Genomic DNA, 21,403 nt, shown 5'->3' with positions numbered 1-21,403 from the left:
AGGAGTCTGTCAGTGCTAAAGGACAGACTCTTGGTTCAAACAAAGAACACAAACACACTGGGAGAGAGGCAAAAGTACTTGTGGCTGTGAAGAAATCCCAGAAGTGAGACAGGAATACTATCTGTGTGGGACTTAACACAGGGAATTGAGGTACTGGTGTGATAGCACTCAGGGGTGTTAGTTCCTAGGTATTACTCAATGTCTGGAGTGTACCTCTGTGCTAGTGGAGAGTGTTTGTGTAGGCAAATTTCTGTCACAAGTTCAGACAGTCCTCTGAGTGAAAGACAAAAAGTGCATGGGTTTTATATTTAGAAAGCCTGAAACAACTTTATAATCTTTCTCTACCTAAGAGAGTTTTCTAGTGTTAAGGAAACACTGTCTGTTTATTTATTTTATTACTGCAACCTGCCAACATCTATAGGGTTCTCTAGTGTTTAGAGATCTTTTATTATTTGAACTTCTGCCAGTCAACTGATTTAATAACCAGCCAGTAGTTATATTTTCCGCCCTTCCTTGCCTTCTGTATTTCATATTTGGTTTTTTAATTTTAAATATGTCTTGTTGCTTCATTTTCTGACAAGGTTTTATTCTGGTCCTCTGGGTAGAGGTGACCCTGACTGTACCTCACATTTGCCTTCCCATGGGTCCAAATAGTGAAGATGTCATCCAATAACCTTAAGTACAGGAATGGTTTTAGTGGATGGAAGCCAAGGAAGTGCTCCTGGACATCACCATTCTAGCAACTATGAATGTTGAGGCTCTGTACATCAACATCCCACATACAGATGGACTGCAAACCAACAGGAATATCATCACAGACAAAATCACAGCACACCTTACCACTGAACTTTGCCAATTTGTGCATGTCAAATTTGGTGACAACCTATATCTACAGGTCAACAGCACAGCCATGGGCACACTCATGGCACCACAGTATACCAACATAATCATGGCAGACTTGGAGCAGCGCTTCCTGTACAATCACATGGTGGACAGATAAACACCACCTTATACTGAAAATCCACCAACCAATACTAATATCTACATACCTCCAGCTAACACCCAAAACATAACACTATGTCCACTGTCTACAGCCTAGCTTTATGTTACAATCGTATCTGCTCCAATGCTCTTGATCAGGAGTCTCACTTAAAGGATTTACAACAAACATTTCTGGGACTATAGTATCCACCAAATGAGGTAAGGAAAGAAATTGACAGGGCCAGACTAGTACCCAGAAACAGCCTACTCCAGAACAAACCAAAAAGAATCAACAACAGAACATCACTGGCTGTCACCTATAGTTCCAGTCCAATGTATCATAGATAGAAAATGATGCCTCTGTCATACATGCCCTGGGTGGAAGACCTTTCCCTGCCTATAGATGGCCTCCAAACCTTAAACGACTTCTCACTAACAACCATGGCCCATCTAACAGGATCACCAACAGAGGAACCAGACCTAGATTCCAACTCTGCCCACATATCTACCCAGAAAATACAATTACAGAACCTAATGGCACCAACTACACAAGCTCTGTCTCTTATAGCTGCTCATCATCCAATGTGATACATTCTCTCATGTGCCAACAATGTCCTTCTGCTGTCTGCTCTGTACGTAGGACAAACCAGCCAACCTCTATGCAAAAGAATAAATGGACACAAATCTGGCATCAAAAATGGCAATATCCAAAAACCAACAAGATAACACTTCTATCTACCAGGACATTCCATCAAGGACTTAAAGGTCACCATAGTTCAACAGAAACATTTCAAAAACAAAATCCAATCGGAAGCTGCTGAATTGGAATTAATATGTACATTTGACTCAGTCAGACTTGGATTGAATAGGGACTCTGGATAGTTATTACTAGAAGTAACTGCCTTAACTTTTCAGGTATTATATTCAGATTCACGAATAGAAGGAAGTGGTCATACTCAGCCTGGATTGCACATTCTACATTTTTCATGACTTTTGCAACTGCTTTGCAATTACATGACGCTCACTTCCTACATCCACTCCCCCCTCTCCTTATCACCTATATATCTCTATAGCCAATTTCTACATACTCTCCATGCACCTGATGAAGAGAGGTGTGTTTCTTGAAAGCTTATGCTACAATAAAATTTGTTAGTCTTAAAGGTGCTACTGGACTCTTTACTATTTTGTGGTAACAGACTAACATGGCTAACTCCTCTGGATCTATTGCCAAAGAAGGAAATTCATCAGAAGCAGGTCTACTAGCTAACACCATTAGGCTGAATTGCTCAGGATTTTAATACATTTATACCCCAGTTTACTCCCCAAAGGGGACTCAAAGTATGTTACAACATTCTCTCCTCCATTTCATCCTCACAACACTGTGAGGCAGGTTAGGCTGAGTGTGTGTGAATGAAGAGAAACGCCCCAATGTTTAACCAAAACCTGCTCTCCTGACAAACAGCATTTTGACCTATTGATCTGTAGATAGGGGAAAATGTCATTCTTTATCTTCTTTCTCACATTCATTATAGTGTGGCATTTTTTTATTCTAGAGATGTCCCTTACCATGATGCAAGACGAGGTGGCAGATTTTAGGTGCCATTGAGGGGCTGAATGGGAGGCAGCTAGATCTGGCTCATGAGGAACCAGAAAGCTCTGCTGTAGAAATCCTGTTAACAAGAATAAGAGTGGCAGAGGAGCACTGAAGTAATGTTTGTGACTACCATTCATGTCAGCAGGACTTGCACAATGGATCTTCCCACATTAATTAGATGGGAGGTGCCATTTGGATTGTTTAGCTCAAGACCACAACATCTTGAGTCAGCCTGCTGGAACTTGTCAGCCCATTTTATCCATAATTTTTCCTGCTTTAGTGACACACAACTTCTGTTTCTGTTCTAAGATTTTGTTTATTGGATGATTTCTCATTCACATTGCTATCCTTATAATTGTCAACATACAGTCTTCCAACAGTGAGAAACTGATCTAATTTAACATTACCTAGTGCATACTGTATCTACTGATCAAGGTTGGTGATGGAACAGTAATACTTTGGTGGGAGGGGCATTCAATCCAGACTCCATAGCGGAGCTGTTTAAATTTTTCATGGTTTTTCACAAAATGCAGTCTGAAGAGGAGCTAAAGGGAAGAACAATGGTTCTGAGCTGGGAAAGAGGAAAATGTGTAGGCATGGGGGATGAACATGCAGGAGAAAGGGAGGGAGGAAATTGTAGCTATGGAAGAAAGACAAGGATGCACCTGTGCAGAGTACCAGCATGGAAGCCCTTTGGTGTCTGAGCCTTCAGGAGGCAAAGCGTAAATACTTCCAAGTGTTTCTCTACAGCCATAAGGACTAGAAATCTTCAGGATTTTCTAAATGGACATTGAGCATATTCTCTGTTGCTAATTTGTCCCTGCAAATGTTGGATCCATGAGTGCTTTTACTGGCATTTTATAGGCCAATGCTGAATTGAATTATAGGGAATTATATACTGAATAAAGTATGTCCTATATCGATTATATCCTATATAATGTCCTATATAGGCACCAAATTTGTGTCAATGCAGGACATATTCACAATGCTTGTAAAGCACTTCATACTTCATTGAGTTATTTTTAATTTACTGTGTATATCCCTGCCCAAATAATATAAAGGAACAACAAAGTAAATAATGCATCATGCAGGTTACTTGGCAAGACACCAGAGACTGCCATCAAAGAGGCTACGTTTCCATAATCTTAAAATCCTCCAGCAATGAAACATCTCCCCAAGACACTCCCTCTAAAACACCTCTCAAAAAGTCCTCCAAAAAAATAACCTCAACAATTTCTAAAGTCACTCCTGACCAATCTGTGAAAGGCACATGCCAAAATACCTGGCTGCTTCGTCAAACTTTCCAAAGCAATTAGCTGCTTGTCAGACTGACCCACCCACCACACTTCCCAAACATCCCAAGCTACCAGATTCTGCCCAGAGGAACAAATATGTTTTAAAATGGCTACAATATTTCCAAAATTACTATGAAAAATTTAGTAACAAGAGATTGCTAAAAGGCATGACTAAAAAAATATTAAAAGAGAGATTTGCAAACTGGGTGCTTCTATAACTTAGCTAAAAGCTTACAAAGTTAAGCATCAAGGGGGAAATCCACAAAATCTTCCCATGGAGAGACTGCCCAATACTGACCTTAGGAAGCGATGTCAGTAGAAGCCTGAAGGTTCATCCTGTGCATTCCAGGAAACAGGGCACTCACCTTAGCTTCTAGGTCTGTGATATGCGGTCCTGCAGTTTCAGAGAGCTGTTGCATAAAAAAGGGACTCTGAAGACTTGGTGCTGTCATTAAGGGATCTCTCTCATCACAGAACTTCAGTCATAGATAGCGATGTGAGGAAGGCTAGCAGCAGCCAATCAGCTTCCTGGACCTTCTGAATATGCATAATAGAGGTGTAAAGGTCAGGTTCAGTACAACAAATGAATCCCTGTTTATCCAGGGCAGTTTCTCTGTGCAGAAGGCTCGAGACAGAACTGAAAGTGGTTTGAGAAAGGCATCATTTCTTTTTTCAAAGGGGGTCCAGAAGAAAAGGACAATACCGGCCAGTTTGTCTGATGATCATTCAATGTAAATTAGTGGAAATTATTATTTTGAATTATTAAGCCTATAAAGATATATAACTGAAGAAGAATCAGCATCCATATGCCAAGGGAAGTCCTTCCTCACCAACTTTTTTTATTAATACGCACCTAGTAAAAGTAACCCATCTTTTCCATGCGGGGGTACCATCTCCAAAATCTTCTTATCTGTATCAGACCATACCAGTTTATTTTCATCCTGACTAGTAGACACTATGGGGTTGGACTTTCCAATTAGTTTTTAAAATAAAGATCCTCAATGAACACTCTGGCTTAAATGGGGTAGGCTGATAGACAAATTCATGAGATAAAAGGACAAGTCACTTGTGTGGATTAGTAACTAGGAAGCAGAGACTGGGAGTAAACTGAGAGTTCTCATAATGGAGAAAAGCAAGCAATGGGGTCCTCCAGAGACATGTATGCAGACCAGTGGTATTTAATTTGTTTTTAACCGTGGAATCAAAATCCTACTGAAGTCTACTCAATAGGGCTTACTCCCAGGCAGGGGTCATTTCACAGAAAAAGAGGTGCCGAAGCTCATTAGCACATCTCATTTACATATGCCACACACCCCTGACATCACTGGAAGATGTACTAAATTAGATCAGCTCAGCATCTATCTTAAAATGCTTCTTGAATTATAATTGTCATAATAGAACCTTACTCCCATCATACTTTTAAAATTACTTTCTCCTGTGTGGCCACAGTGGCATGATGAAGATTTCCATTTGTCTGCTTGATATATTTTGGTTATTTCCCCATTTTTGTGGGGGGAAATATTAGAAAGTTTGTCAAATCTTAGAGTTCAGCAAAATTCACATATGGGGAGTTGAACAATGGAGCCCAGAAGCAAGTATTTGGGGGGGGGAGGGGAGAAACAAAGAGCACAATAAAATTTAGAGCTTCTGGAGCTCTGCTCCTGTGAGTTCCTGCTCAAAATGAGGCCTGCTCCCAGGAGACTGTTAGAATGGCAACGTTAATAATCTGGTTTGGGGGATGAACAGTGTAATAGCCAGTTTTTCAGATTACATTAAATCATTCAGGATGATGCAAACCAAAGCAGCTTACAAGAAGCTCCAAGACTGCAAAAATCTCTCCAGCAAATTGAGTGCATGTGTGGACAGTTTTACTTCATGTCAAGGATGAACTTTCCCTGAAGGGAAGAGAGGAAGCACAAGTTTAGCTTGCAGGCACTTAACTACATGTTATGCTGTTTCTGGGTCTGTCTCATGACCTGTCAAGCCACATGTGTGCTTTGAGAGTTCTGTATTGTGTTAAAACTTTATCATCTAGTGCAGGGGTCCCCAACCTCTGGGCCGTGGACCAGTACTGGTCCGTGGCCTGTTAGCAACCGGGCCATGAGATGTATAATTATTTCATTATATATTACAATTGTAGTAGTGGTAGTAGTAGTAATAATACATTGGATTTATATCCTGCCCTCCACTCTGAATTTCAGAGTCTCAGAGTGACTCACAATCTCCTTTACCTTCCTCCCCCACGACAGACACCTGTGAGGTGGGTGGGCCTGAGATAGCTCTCACAGAAGTTGCCCTTTCAAGGCCAATTCTGTGAGAATCTATGGCTGACCCAGGGCCATTCCAGCAGCTGTAAGTGGAGGAGTGGGGAATCAAACCTGATTCTCCCAGATAAGAGTCGGCACACTTAACCACCACACCAGACACTTTAGAAATAAAATGCATAATTGTATCATCCCGAAACCATCACCTTCCCCCCCCCCCCCAGTCCATAGAAAAATTGTCTTACAGAAAACCGGTCCCTGGTGCCAAAAAGGTTGGGGACCGCTGATCTAGTGTGTAGGAACCCAAGATGAATCAAGACCACAAAGGGAGGGGCTTAAGTCTCTCCCTAACCCATGCAATTTTCTCTATCTAGGAAGCTGCCGTTTGCCGTTGGGAAAATCTGTGTGTAGTCTATCAGTACATATGGACATATGACGCTGCCTTATACTGAATCAGACCCTTGGTCCATCAAAGTCAGTATTGTCTACTCAGACTGGCAGCGGCTCTCCAGGGTCTCCAGTACATGCAAGTTTTCCCAGTGGAGGAAACTAGCAATTCTCTGAGCCATTTCAGATTAGGAAAATGGTGCAGGAGGATGGCTTAAATGCAATCTGAGTTGAGTCACCATGTGCCTGGTCCCAGAAACAGCATAACATGTAATTTGGTCCTCAGACGCCCCTAAGGGCAGGAATTGCAGTCTCTGATGAAATCCTGAGATTCAGAGCAGAGATCTTTGTTCTGATCCAGCAGAACAGTGTTTTATAATAGCTTTGTTAAAAGGTTTAGAAAAATTTTGGCAGCATAGCTTTATGCATGGTAATTGCTTTATGCTGTGACAGTTAAGTAGAACTTCAGTGTTTTGATGCTTACTAGGATGCTGAGAACAAGCAACTGGGATTTGTCCAGTTTATTGTTCCCACACAAATGGAGATTTTGCTGCTCACCCTGACCTCAGCAGCATAAAAATAGGACATGGAATCAACCAAGATACCCTTTCTCTCATTTTAATTTATTTCCATTCCTTAACAACCATCTATGCCTATATGCTAGATGGCCAAATGAAGACCAAAAGGTTGTCACAGTGACAGTGTCACTCATGTTCTCTGGAGTCCAGGTAATATCATACAACCACTCACTGGGTGCACAGCTAAACTGCCTCTATGCTCTTCCCTCAAAATTGCAAGCAGCAGCTCTCTCACCCAGCTAGCTAGGATATTGGGCCAGCCCTGGAAACAACACAGAATGGCCATCGTTATCTGGGGCATCTGGTCAGCCACAGTCACTGCTACAGAAACAAGATTGTGAATTGTATGAAGCTGTGGCCTCTGACCCAGGGAAGCACTTCTCTATGTTGGTGAACTTTAAGAGAGTACCCCTAAGCGGGTCTACTCAGAATCCTATTCTGGTCTGTTCAATGGGGCCACCTCCGAAGGTGTTCTTATGTTGTTGTTGTTCAGTCGCACAGTCGAGTCTGACTTTTTGCGACCCCATGGACAAAGTCATGCCAGGCCCTTCTGTCTTCCACCATCCTCCGAAGTCTGCTCAAATGTGTGTTTGTTACATCAGTAACACTGTCCAGCCATCTCATCTTTTGCCGTCCCCTTCTTCTTTTGCCTTCTATCTTTCCCAGCATCAGGATCTTCTCCGGTGAGTGCTCTCTTCTCATTTGGTGGCCAAAGTATTTGAGCTTCAGCATCTGACCTTCCAGGGAACAGTCTGGGTTGATTTCCCTTAGGACTGACTGATTTGATCTTCTTGCAGTCCAAGGGACTCTCGAGAGTCTTCTCCAGCACCACAATTCAAAAGCATCCATTCTTCTGCGCTCGGCCTTCGTTATGGTCCAGCTCTCACAGCCATATATTACAACTGGGAATACCATCACTTTAATAATACGGACTTTTGTTGGCAGGGTGATGTCTCTACTTTTTATTATACTGCCCAGGTTCGCCATAGCTTCCTCCCCAGGAGCAAACGTCTTTTAATTTCATGGCTACAGTCACCATCTGCAGTGATCTTGGATCCCAGAAATGTGAAGTCTGTCACTACTTCCATGTCTTCCCCTTCTATTTGCCAAAGTGTGATGGGGCCAGATGCCATGATCTTAGTTTTTTTGATGTTGAGTTTCAAGCCTACTTTTGTGCTCTCTTCTTTCACCCTCAACAAAAGGTTCTTTAGATCCTCCTCACTTTCTGCCATTAGAGTGGTATCATCTGCATATCTGAGGTTGTTGATGTTTTTCCCGGCAATCTTAATTCTGGCTTCTGCTTGATTGCACCTTAAATCACTTATAATCTGTTTAATTCATAATATTAAATACAAGAGAGTACATAATGCATAGCATATAATACAATATCTATAAAGGTAAGATTTTACTTGTCTGGTCTCCCTTTTTGGAATAGAAATGAATCTAAAAAATGAGGCCAAAAAGAGAGCAACTGAACCTTAAATCACTTTTGACAGTTCATAATTGTCTATGTCAATTTGTGAAGACTGGGAACGCATCCAGCCCGAGACCAGAGCCTGTGAAAGGGACTCTTGGACCCAGCTGCCCCAAGCCAAGTCACAGCTTTCCTTGCGGTCGCCTCCCAGATTCTGCCGCTCTCCTAACCCTCCTAACTCCATATCCCCTCTCGACTCGAGGAGCACCGTTCCCTCCTCCTTTTCTGATACGCGGATTCCGTCCAGCTCCTCCCTCTCCCGCTCTCAGGACGCTTCAACCCACTCCCTGCCCGTCTTTCGGTTGGTTGGACGTCCTTTTTAGAGCAGCCCACTTCTTCCTCCCCCTGTCCACCAGGCTCGGTTGGTCGATCCCAGACCGTTTCCGGTCTCCGCCGCCGGGCCTGTTTCCGGTGTGGGCGCCCTCGGTCTTTTCCTTCCGTCGCTGCTCCTATTGCCGCGATGCTGTGGCTTTCTCTGGCCCGGGCTCGTTGTCTCAACCGGGCGTTCGGTCGCTCTCTCGGCGCCGTCCGACAGGTACCGTCCAAGGAAAGGCAGGGAGGAGGGCGGCGAGCCACCGGGACGCGAGGGGCTGCGGTGGGCAGACCGGCGCCAAGGGCAACTGGGAGACGCGGGGCGCCAGAGGCCGGGGTGGCTGGGCGCTTTCCGGGGAGGGAGGCCGTCATTCCTAGGGGTTGCCCTCCCTCCTTCTTGTAGATGCCGGGAGGGGGTGTTAGAGGGCTGGTGGTCCCGGCCTGGGCGGGGGGTGGTCTCCTGATAGCGCCTCAGTCGGAAGAGCGGTGCCCCTTTTCTTCAGTGTAGTGTAAGACAGTCATGTGGGAGGAATATCTGGGGTTATGAACGGAGAGTAGTGTGTTTGAACGGCTGCAAGCCTGGATCTGGCCAGGAACCTGCCTGGCGTGAAGGTGGTTCTGAAGGTTGGATCACCAGTTGACAGCCTTGGACGCCCGAAGGACGTGTCCGTGTGGGAATGCACGTGTTCATACGTGTAAAGGGTGGTCGGGAGAATAGTCCTACAGCTCCGTGACCCTAACTATCCTTGTATCATGGTTTGCTGCAAGCACATAAGGCTTTTCCTGTTGCCAACCGGGTGTAACCTGTATCAGCACAGAAGTAAACATTGATCTGTTTCCTCTGCCCTATCACGTACTGAACCTAATTCCATGTTGATAAGCATCGCCAGTATTGTGTCCTTGCAAGCTGTTGTGTTATTATGTTATGTGCTTGTATAGTAACTGGCAGATTATCCACCTTGAGTCCTAATGAGAAAGGCAGGCTATAAAGTTGTTACTTGTGGATCGCTCAGTCTCTGCTACTGCAGGGCTCTGGGCGATATACAACAATGATAAAAACATAAAACTAGGGATAAAGTGTATCAATAATACTAGTCCCACAAATATAAAAGAATCAGATGGAGAACTTCAGTTATTTCCCAATTTCAGACTGCCGACCACTCTGTGAGTGGGTGTGGGGGGAGAGGGGCCAGGGCAAGAATGGAGAGCAAACAAAGAAATCAGCCAGAATGGAAACTGTTGCTGTCTTCAACCAAAAGCCTGGTGGAACATCTCTGCCTTATAGACCCTGCGGAATTGCATAAGATCCCACAGAGCCCTGATGATGTTCAGCAGAGTTCCACCAGGTTGGGGACAAGGACACTGGTTGTCTTTGGGGCCAGCGATCACTAGCAAATTGCTACCTAAAGAGCACAATGCTCTCTCAGGAACATACCAGAGGAGACAGTCCCATATCAGTCAGTCTCTGACCACTCAAGGCCTTGAAAGTCAACACCAAAACATTGAACTTGACTCGGTACTCCCCTGCAAGCCAGTGTGGCTGGCACAGCACAGGTTGTATGTGTGCCATCTGTGATGTTCCCATCAAGACTTGCACCACCACATTCTGTATCAGCTGGAGCTTCATGGTCAGTCTCAAGGGCAGGCCAGTGTAAAGCGAGTTACAGTAGTCTAGCCCAGAAGTGACCATCGCATGGATTATAGTGTCTGGATCAGTGCATGACAGAAAAGGGACCAATTGTTGAGCCTCGCACAGGTGGAAAAATGCCATCCTGGTAATATGCGTGACTTGGGCTTCCGTATTCAAGGAGACATCCAAGGTCACACCCAAATTCTTGATGGATTGCAGTGGTGTCAGGGGTGCCCTGTCAAGAGCAGAAAGTCTGAGCCCCAGCCCCGATGCCCTTCCACCAGCCACAGAACCCCCATCTAAGTTGGATTTAGTCTCAAGTTAAATAAAGCAAGAAATGGACAACTTTTTATTAGCTAACATACAGTGTTCCCATTGAGTGATGTTCTTGAGAGCCAGTTTGGTATAGTGGTTAAGTGCGTGGACTCTTATCTGGGAGAATCGGGTTTGATTCCCCACTCCTCCACATGCACCTGCTGGAATTGCCATAGCTCTGGCAGAGGTTGTTCTTGAAAGGACACCTGCTGTGAGAACCTCTCAGCCCCACCCACCTCACAGGGTGTCTGTTGTTGGGGAGGAAGATAAAAAAGATTGTGAGCCGCTGTGAGACTCTGAAATTCAGAGTCGAGGGCGGGATATAAATCCAATATCATCATCATCTTCAGTGCCAAAACTGCTGTTCTCTAAAGGGTGTATTAAGGTAAAGGAATTAGCTGTCACTTTAGTATCATGAGAGAAGGTAACAAGTTAAAATAAACATTGAGGTGTGTTCAGACAAAAATCAGTGAGCAACTGATGAGTGAGACAGGCAGAAGGCATCTGAGTTTGAAGCATGGTTAACCAAAAAAGTCAGAACAATTTTGCTACCAGATCAAGCAGAGGAACTTTGGTTACAGCATATTGTATGGTGTAAGGAAAGCATTTGGAAGACCAAGTGGAGAACTTGGGCATGAAAAGGTTTAGGATTGTTCTGTAAAAAAGAGAGTAGGAACATAAGAAACTCAAAATTGTAGGTCCGACTGAATTATTAGGAAAAGTTTAGTTTCCAACATCAGTGAAACAGAGAAGGAACATATGGGAAGCGGTATTGGTGAGAGAGTTTTGCTCAGGGTAAAAACTATGTAATTGATGCTGAAGTTATCAGCCTTAGGAGAGGAGCAGCTACCTGTAGCTGTCCAGATGGCTAGGAAGAACTGGTGAAGAGAGTAACTGAGCAGAGAATCTCTTATGGAGGAAATGCATATGGAAAGGGCTAATTCAAGGCTTGGGAGTGGATGAGTTCTTATGAAGTTTTAAAAAAAACAAAACTGAAATGTCAAATGATCACTTTCAGCAAAAGTCACATGACATAAATTTGTAAAGCTGATGGTCTGGTTTAGTGCATTAAATAGAAAATGAGGCCTAATGTTTATGCCTGTGACCCTGTGAGTGGAAGTTACTGGAAGGAAAAAAGCAGAGGTGCCCAAAACTTCTCAGTCTGATGAAAGTGTGGAAGACACTATGTATAGGGTTGGTTTTATTTTGCAGGTAAGATGAAATGAGCTGGAGGTTGTTTAGACTTCTGGAGGGAGGGGAGAAAGTTCAAGCTGTACAAGCATAACCAGATATTCATCATGGCACTGGGCACCTGAGAGGAAGTGGCAGGTGAATAGAATCTGGCTGGGGTAGGCACCAGGTTCATTTTGAAAGACTTGCTGTGCCTTCTTGGGGATACCTTTGGGATCCACACAATCTTACTGTTTTAATCTTAGGTGACTTCTCTTTACAACTCTGCTATCAACAAGAAGAAAGATGTATTTTTGAATACTTAGTGCATTTGTTAATTGTGTTCCAGTGTTCCCATTTGTCTCGTTTCAGTATTGTTCTTAACCATTGTTTGAACTTTGTTCCATTAGGACCACAATATATGTTTTCTCTTTAATCACGACAGCCCAATGGCGGGAATGAAAAGTAATGAAGGAAGCATGTATGTGCAGAGAACAGCTATGGGGTTTATATAGTTTTAAAGCTATATAATTTCAAATATGTTCTAAAGAATAGTCATTAATCCCAAACTATAGCTTTTTCATGTGATCTCAAAAAGCTTGGAATTTTGTTTAAATTTAAATCATGACTTTTTATGTGTGTTTACAATTGTTTTATTCATATTGTTTTTATTATGCTTTTATGCTAGTTTTATTTATTTTATAAGCCACCTTGAGTTTTGCAAGGGAGAAAGGCAGCTAACAAATATTTTAAATAAATAAAGGCTAGAGTGATACCAAAGTCTAAAATACATCAGACAGGATTTTTCCACTATATTTCACTTCACAATATGTATCTTGTAATTAAGCATTGCAGTTGTTTTCATTTTATAGGGTTGGATATATGCCTTGGAAAGCTGTGATACACATCAGTTTCTTTAGACATCTGTTTGAACTGGAAATACATTATAATTCTGATTCACATGAAAAGTAAAGTAATGTGAAGCAGTTGCCCTCTAAATCTGAGACATCGTGAACCATTTGCTAGCTTAGTCCCTGGACCAAACAATGTTGTGGTGTTAATCCTATCTAAAGTGAAGGTATGACTGAAGTGATTAAGGCACCAAATAAGTGACCTTTATATTGGAGCAAGAATGCTAACTTCCACCTTGTGCCAGGGCAGAATCATTGCTCTGCTCTCTGACATGAATGAGAAAGTACTGTGAGATGTGACCAGAATCCTAACATTTATAAAAATCTTTTCACAGGAAGAAGCTGAGGAGATAAGCTGTGTTGTACTACATGTTTCCCTTGTTATCTGCCCTGGTCTGTTTTCCCTGTCGCCAGTTAGGTGGTTGACTTACTGGGTGTAGGGACTTGCCTGTTTGCAACATTCACTGACATCTGGGATGATTTAATGTGATTTTAAATGATCTATTTGGTGCTGCTGTTGGGTGTACAGCATTTATGGGTGAGCAAACCCATCCTTTTGACTATACCATGCTTGCATTACAGTTTTTGATTCTATAAATACGTACTTATACATGGCTAATGCATAATTTGTGCTGATTTGATTGCATCAGAGTGCCATCTTTTATGTGCTCGATTGAAAATTTGAACATGTAGACTTGTGTCTACAGTCTATATTTAGCTATCAGCTACCTTCCATAGGAAAATGCAAAGTTTTAAGAAACTGTTCCTTTTTCTTTTGTATGTCTTTTTATCATAAGAGGAAGAGCAAGAAATTTGAGGTCATGTGCTAAACTTGTGTCTAAATGTCCCTTCTCCAAATAATAATCATTTGGAAGGATGAGAAGCTATGGGTTCGTTTGGGGTTTCTTGCCCCTGGCATTAGGGTAGTATAGAATGGCATGAGAGATCTTTTCTATATTCTACAGTTTGCAATATGGAGTATTTTGGCAAGTTGATTCCTTCTTCAGTTACTTCTATATACAATTTGCTTTGGTGATTGCTTCCTTTTTCTCTTTGATAGGGAAGTTGTCCACAGGGAAAATGCTCGCTCTCTGGTGAGTCTTATATTTGATATTAATATCTTATGTTTTATAACCAGTGTAACAATAAAATATAATATTAATACACAAATATTAAATAGACTTTATAGGTTATCAAGACAACTGGAGGGGAGGAAGGGAAGATGGATAAAGGCATCAGAAACCTACAAAGCAGTGATTCAAATTTCTCAGTTAGGCAGTAGCTTCTTAAAATGTCTGTTAGCAATTATATATATTCATTTTACTACAGCAGCTAGAATACTTTTAGCACAAAAATGGAAGTTACAGGAAACTCCACCTAGATCAGAACTGATGAGTAAAATCCTGGATGCGGCAGAATTAGACTATTTATCTCAGCTGTTGGCAGGGAAGTCGAAGGAAGATGCAAGAAAATGTTGGGAGCAACTGTGTGTCTGGCTAGACATGCAGGACACTGTGGTGTGAACTCATATTCTTATTTTATCCTCTAAGATATCTATTAAATATGGAAGGCGATTTTTTTTAGTTGAATAGGCATATTTAGAATTTTCTTACAATCTGTACAAGAATTTACACAGATTATGTAGAGAAGTGTAAAATGAACAAAAATGTGTTACTGTAATTTTATAGAGACAATATAACCTCATGCAGACTGTACGATGTGTATTGCTAAACTGTCATCTTCTTTGTTTTTTCCTTTTGTATTCCCGTCTTTTGTTATCTCTATTCCCTTTTCCCCTCACTTTGAAAATTAATAAAAAAATTAAACTGGAAAAACAATTATATATAGAAAAATTATGCTAGAATAGATTATCCAAACGTTTTTCAGGAACAGTCCACAAACAGGATTACAGATGCCTGTGGAATGCTTCTTGCAAATTGTAAAAGGAAAAGTCATATGAACTTATATTGGGTTGAATTAGCCTTCTGCATGTATGTGTTTCTGTGATCACCTTAACAAGTCACTGTACAAATGGAAGAATGTAATCAGACCCAGTCCTTAGGATCTCTTTCAAGGAGCCTAGATGTTGGGTTTTTGTATTTTTTTTAAACTGTAGATTATATCTGTTTCAAGTAGAATTTCTAGGGAGCTGTCCCGCCCCAAGCCCCCTTGAAATATGGGAAATATGTCTTGTTTATCTAGATAAATACCATATATACTAACAGTACTATCTTAAACAGAGCGATATCCTTTTACATCCTTTGACTTTAGTGGAATTAGAAAGACATAACTCTCTGATTAGTATCTCAGTGTGAAAGTCTGTGCCCTCCTGCCCAGCTCTACTGTTTGAATGGGGGGGGGGGGGGAATTGTTCAGTGGACAGCAGGTGAAAATAGGTTAACTGTTATGCTTTGTGCAAAGACCACTTTCAAATACTCGAACGTGGAAACAGATGTTTGGTTGGTGATTTACTCAACACAGATGTCAGACATCTCTGTGGAAACATGCAATTTATTTTATGTTTAATTTGACCATCCTCACAAAAGTGTTGAGGAAGGTTGAAATTTTTCCCTAGAGGTATAAATAGGGTGATTTGGAGGGCCAGGGTGCTGGACTATGACCTGGAACAACTAGGTTCAAATCCTTGCTCTGCCATGGAAACTCACTGGGTTACCTTGGGCCTGTTACAGTCTCTCAGCCCAACCTACCGTTCAGGGTTGTTCTTGTGGGGATAAAGTGAAGGAGGGGAAGAACTCTGAGACAGGCTGCTCAGGACCTTGCTGGGAAGAAACGCAGAATATAAATAAAAAATAGAAGCTTGGGTGGGATATGGTAGTGGAATTTTTAAGTAAGATCTGATCTTATTTTAATGCATTCCGATAATCTGCTTTTCATGATGGCTCTTAATCATGCCAGTCTGACTTGAGGCTGGCTTATACTGAGATGCAGAGATTCTACAAAATGGAACATTTTTGCTGTAACATTCCAGATTTTTTTTCCAGCGGTGTGTTTCTAGGGGGGGGGGGTGTCTAAATAAGAAAATGCAACTACCAATACAATGTTAAGCCATTTGGCAGTTTCAAAGCTGTAATTAATGTTTTTAGGTGATTAAATGTAGAAAATGTTTGAGAGAGTACAACTCTGTCTTATTTATGGCCAAGCTGGGGGTGAGGGATGGCATAAATCTACGGATAAATGTAACAATTTAAAAATCAACAATTTAACAATGTAACAATTTAAAAATCAAGTTAATAGTTCTTCTGACTGGTTATGCAGGTTCAATCCAAACCAACTCTGTGTTTCTTATTTACATCTCTTATTGCATGGTAAAAGGGATAATTTAATCACCAACCTGATATGAAGTTAAGTAATAAAAAATGATGCCACAGAGAATAACAATGAAACTGAGGTGCCCCAGTGACCTCCATGGAAGAGAGTTAAATTTTTTTTAACAAATGAGTGGACCACTGTCGTACACAGTTCTTTAAGTGTGCTAAACTTACTAAGTCGAGTTTTGAGCACATTCAGCATTTTTTCTTAAACAATACAAGGGAAGTATGTATTCCATTTCTTTAATTTTTAAAATAATTGTCTCAATAAAAATTAATTCCCACATAAAGCTTTGGATTTATGTAACTTTTAAGCTTCACTTAATTCCACCCCATCAGATACTTCTGTTGAAATATTTGTTCCTTTTGCATCATAAAATTAACATGGCAGTACTCTTTCAATTGTTTTTAGGACACTTGCAATTCAAATATTTCCAGAAAACCCACATGACTGAAAACAAAAATATTCTTGTAGAGTATCTTAATAGTAAGAAAACTTATAGATTATGCATTGTGCCGCGATTTTCTGCAACTGTCTCATGCCTTTTTTGGCGGGGTTTATAACAGTCTGAGCCCCTTGTTACTTAGGCCTGCCATATTTTAAATGAAGTGGTTTCTGCTTTACAGGTATTTCCCGATGCCTGGAACCAGTTTATGCCAGTAGCAGAAAGCATTTGTAAGTATGCAACTTACAAAGTCAGTTAAATTAAATTTCTGCACTGTATTAAGGTGAGGAAAGGATTCCTACAGTCTTAGTCCATAATTTATCTGGCAAGCATGTTTAACATAGTTACGGTTATCTGTGCCAAGAGTAGCTGAATCCTTGAATGGCACAAATTAAATAAATGTATCTACTTATTTTTCTTAATTTAGTTACCAATGGAAACGGTAGGATACTGACAGTACTGAAAGCCCCAACCAGTCAGGCTTAGTCCCCTTCATCTTTTGCGGTCTCCTGCTTCCAGTCTTCATCGCTGTAAAGACTTGTGGTTTTCTAAGAAATTTATTTGGGGTGATCATAAAATCACTTGAATGCTCACAAACCTGTCTCTAAGTTAAGGCTTTCTTGAAATTAGGACTCTGAAGGTGTTTAAAATAATTCTTCATTTGTTGTGATATGTTAATAGTAATAGGTTAAATGTAGTACTACAATCAATATGTTTCAGTAGCTGATAACATTAATGCCTTTAGAGTAATCATATTTTCAGTTTGTTGTCGTTTTTTGCTGTCAAGTCACAGTTTGACTCATGGTGACCCTGGAGGGTTTTAAAGACAAGAGATATTCAGAGGTGGTTTCCCCCGCCTGACTCTGTGTCATGACCCTGGTATTCCTTGGTGGAATACTAGCCTGGGCCAACCCTGGTTAGCTCCCGAGATCTGACGAAGTCAGGCTAGCCTAGGTTCAGTTAGAAGAGCTTAATAGAGACAAATCACACAGTATTTTCATGGGCATCTCCTACTTCACTGCACCCATTTCCATGTATTCTAAAAAAGGGCAACTGTTTAGAAAATTACTGGAATAAGACATATCATTTATTAGTTTAAGTTGCAAGAGTACCTTATATATGGTTAAGAGATTGCATACCTTTTCATATAAGCAATCAGTGGGAGGCACATAAGATTTTTCCCAGTATAAGGCAAAAAGAATTTCGCCACCAGGAGTAGAAGTGAAATCTGTTCCATATTCAAGATTGGGAGGTTTTGTGTATCAGTATTTTCTAAAAGAATCAAGGAGTCATAAGGGACATCATAATGTGCAATTGATTCCATATGTCTTAAAATCTTGTCCCCAAATAAACTGACTTTCAGACATGACCACCAGCAGGGCAAAATACTACCTGGGATTCCACAGTCTAAATGCAGGTTTAACATTAGGCACGTCCTCAGAATGCTCCATCTCACTGTGATTATTGGCATATAAAAATACAAGAATTACCTACTTTGTGCTCTTTGTATATATCTGTGCAGAAATCCAATTTAATTTCTGGAGGAGCAACATGAGTTGTAGGGAGTTCCTGGTGATAAGGCAGATGAGGGAGGGAGGGAGGAGACCATGGCTCAGTGGCAGAGCATTTGTTTGACATGCAGAAGTCCCAGGTTCAGTCCACAGCATCTCCAGGTAGCAGGTGATGTATAAGACCTCTTCCTGAAATCCCTGGAGAGCCACTGCCAGTCTTAATGGACATTACTGAACTTGATGGGACCATTTGTATGATTCAGTATTAGGCAGCTTCATGTGTAACAATTACAGGGAAAGATGAATACTGAGGCAGTGTTATCTGGTTGCTTCTGTGGGGAAACCAGCCCCATAGGGAAATTTAGCACTGCAGTTCTCTATGGCACAGCTAAAACAGTCATGCTTATTGTCCATTTGGAATGCTCTAGCTTGATCTCAGTCATTGCCTCTTCTGCATATGGGTAGGTGAGAGTTTATTTGAGCTGAGTGACTGAGATTCCTTGGGGTGCTGTTCTTAAAGGTGAATTATCATAACTACGGTAGCTTAAAGTCTGATTTTGGTTTTAATGTTGGCTTGATTACATTCTGCATCTTCCAAACCTGTGGTCTTTCAGTCACTCAGGTGCCTAGCCAGGATAATTTCAGAAATATGTTCTCCTTGGATTGTTGAGTGCCTGAAATTAGGCTCCTGATTAGGGGTCCTTCTAGTACAACGCATAAACCCATGTGCTGTCATAAGGAAGTTAAAAATACTGTGAGGGCAATTCATTAGTAATCTAACAGGCAAGTAAGTACAAAATCGCACTGCTAACAAGTTTCCTGCAAGTGGCAAATTAATTATTTTCTTCTTTCTTGCTCTCCAGAATAAATGGCTCCCGTGTCTTCACTGTCCGTTATTTCAGAACTACCACAGCATGCAGTGAGTAGCTGAGAAGCCTGCTTCTAGTAAAGGAAGGCTGCAAATTCAGTTCCTGCTTAAGTATAGGTAGTCTTGAACCCCTCGTAAACTTGCCTTCACATTCTTGGTCTAAACTGTTGTTCAGTGGTAATATAAGACTGAGGGGATGGATGCAACATTTAGGGGGAGGACAGTTTTCAAAAATGCTTCCTTCCCACTGCAGGTCCCACACGGAGCCCAGTGTGCTTCCTAGGGGTACCCTGAACTGTGGGTGCATCTTTACAGATGACACTGTGGGCTGCAGTGAAGTGAGAAGGAAAGTTCTGTTCTGCATGAAATAATTTGGATGGAACACTAATTTTTTTTAAAAAAAATCATATTGTTCCTTGTTTGCCAATGTGGAATATTAGTTAGTGTATGGGGACTAAGGAGATCTGGGTTCACGTTCCCATGGTCTCTCAGCCTCTTTTTCTCTGAGGATAAAAGTAAAGGAACGCTGAGCTCCTGGGAAAGAGAGAAAAAGAAGGAAATAACTGGGTAGACTGCTGTTTTCCCCTGCATAGTTTAATGAATCTATGGACTTGGCAGCATAGTATTTGGACTGGACTTTAGCATTTTATGAGCTTTCCTGTGTTTCAGATTTTTATTTTTATACCATCAGCATGTATGACACTTTGTAGAATAAATAGTATAAAAGTGTAGTTCCCTCCAGTGATGAGCTTACAGTATAAACCTTGAGAATGCAGGAGACATTGGAGGAAAAAGAGAGAAACAGGCTGAATATGTTCAAATAGTTAGCATATTTATGCTTTGTTTCAGCTGGACTGAGAACTAAGTTACTAAACCAAACACTCCATGGAATGGGTGGTGTTGAGTCTGGGTGAACAAAGGGAACAGTGGTACAATGTAGGTGTACTAGGAGGGGATTCTAATGCATGAGAAGGCAGCAAGGCTGGAGTCATTTAAGTTAGCATATGCTTTTACTTTGTGATTCTTCCATGGCCATCCCTTTCTCGTAATGGCCTATATGTTCCAGAACCAGAAAGGAAAGTCTTGTTCTATCCTAAATATGTTTGTATCTTCTGCAGGGGAAGAAGTTGTTACAGTGAACACACCGGCATTTGCAGAATCCGTCACAGAGGGGGATGTCAGGTGGGAGAAAGGTAAGAGCCTGCTTCTTCACCCTGAGTCCATTTTTGTATAGTCTCTGTGGAGGCCCTCAAGTCCTAACTGGGAAAACCACTGGATACTTTTATTCTATAGGTTAAAAATTGCCCGAAGCATATTAGTTGTAACATGGTTAGTGGCCTTTAAAAGGACTCAGCCCACAAGGCTTGTCTGTACAACTCATTGTTGTGATCTTACAGGTTCACATTGAAAGAATTTAGGGGTGCTTTGAAGCACCCTGTGGGCTAGAAGGAAATGGTGAAACTCTGGCTTCTGCACTTACTGCTGGGTTTTTGTTTTGTTTGTTTTACTGTTTAGCTGTGGGAGACACGGTAGCAGAGGATGAAGTGGTGTGTGAGATAGAAACAGACAAGGTAAATGTCCTGTTTATCTATTACTTTATGCTCCCCAGCATGAGGCAGATACTGATGGTCATAAAACACAGGCCAAGACAGTCAAATGACCCCAAACAGTTTAACACTCTTTTGCTAAGAATAAACACTGTTGCTTTCTCTTGAACCTGCTTGGAGCTGGCATGTCCTCCATCATTCACAGATTGACAGTAAATCCATCTTTGTACTGGAAAAAGCCATTACGCATTGTGCCAACTGTCCTCCTTCACAGGCTCTGGAGCTCTGAATTGCTCTTAACTATTTTTGTGTCCCATTCCTTTATGGGATTAATTAGTTGGCTGAAAATATGTAGGTATGGTACATGCACAATGTTTTCCTGCCTTGTCTTCAATGAACAGTTTAACATGCCATTCACTCTTGTTCAAGGGCTAGTGTCCCATTTTCATACTTATGTCCTTCCCATGTTGAGTGGAGAATTCATTGCCTTCCATCTGCAGACATCTGTGCAGGTTCCAGCTCCGGCAGCTGGTGTAATTGAAGCACTTCTTGTCCCTGATGGGGGGAAAGTCGAAGGAGGAACACCTCTGTTCAAACTCAGGAAAAGCGGAGGTAAATGAGAAACATCCAATTAAATGGGTCATTTTCTATGCCATCTGTTGGGACTGCAAGAGACTGAGATACTAACAAACATTTTAAGTCAGGTGGTCATAATGGATTCTGTAATAAGAAAGAAAAGTCTGCAGTGATCCAGATTCTGTAACTGATCCAGATTCTGTATTATACAGTTG

The 21,403-nt window shown here is 41.5% G+C and overlaps 1 protein-coding gene across 1 annotated transcript in view; it reads left to right on the top strand.

The window, feature by feature from the left end:
- The first annotated feature begins 8,946 nt into the window (after positions 1–8,946).
- DLST (dihydrolipoamide S-succinyltransferase) overlaps positions 8,947–21,403 on the top strand; it is a 31,054-nt gene continuing 18,597 nt past the window's right edge. Inside the window, exons 1-7 of the mRNA XM_060261632.1 lie at positions 8,947–9,108; positions 13,972–14,005; positions 16,868–16,916; positions 19,061–19,116; positions 20,184–20,258; positions 20,581–20,636; positions 21,113–21,224. Of these exons, the coding sequence (XP_060117615.1) occupies positions 9,034–9,108; positions 13,972–14,005; positions 16,868–16,916; positions 19,061–19,116; positions 20,184–20,258; positions 20,581–20,636; positions 21,113–21,224 (457 nt within the window). The 5' untranslated portion in view covers positions 8,947–9,033. The remainder of the gene's footprint in view (positions 9,109–13,971; positions 14,006–16,867; positions 16,917–19,060; positions 19,117–20,183; positions 20,259–20,580; positions 20,637–21,112; positions 21,225–21,403) is intronic.

The sequence above is a fragment of the Heteronotia binoei genome, chromosome 21 (genome assembly GCF_032191835.1).
Source record: "Heteronotia binoei isolate CCM8104 ecotype False Entrance Well chromosome 21, APGP_CSIRO_Hbin_v1, whole genome shotgun sequence".
NCBI lineage: Eukaryota > Metazoa > Chordata > Lepidosauria > Squamata > Gekkonidae > Heteronotia > Heteronotia binoei.
This window is presented reverse-complemented; position numbering and strand designations above follow the sequence as displayed.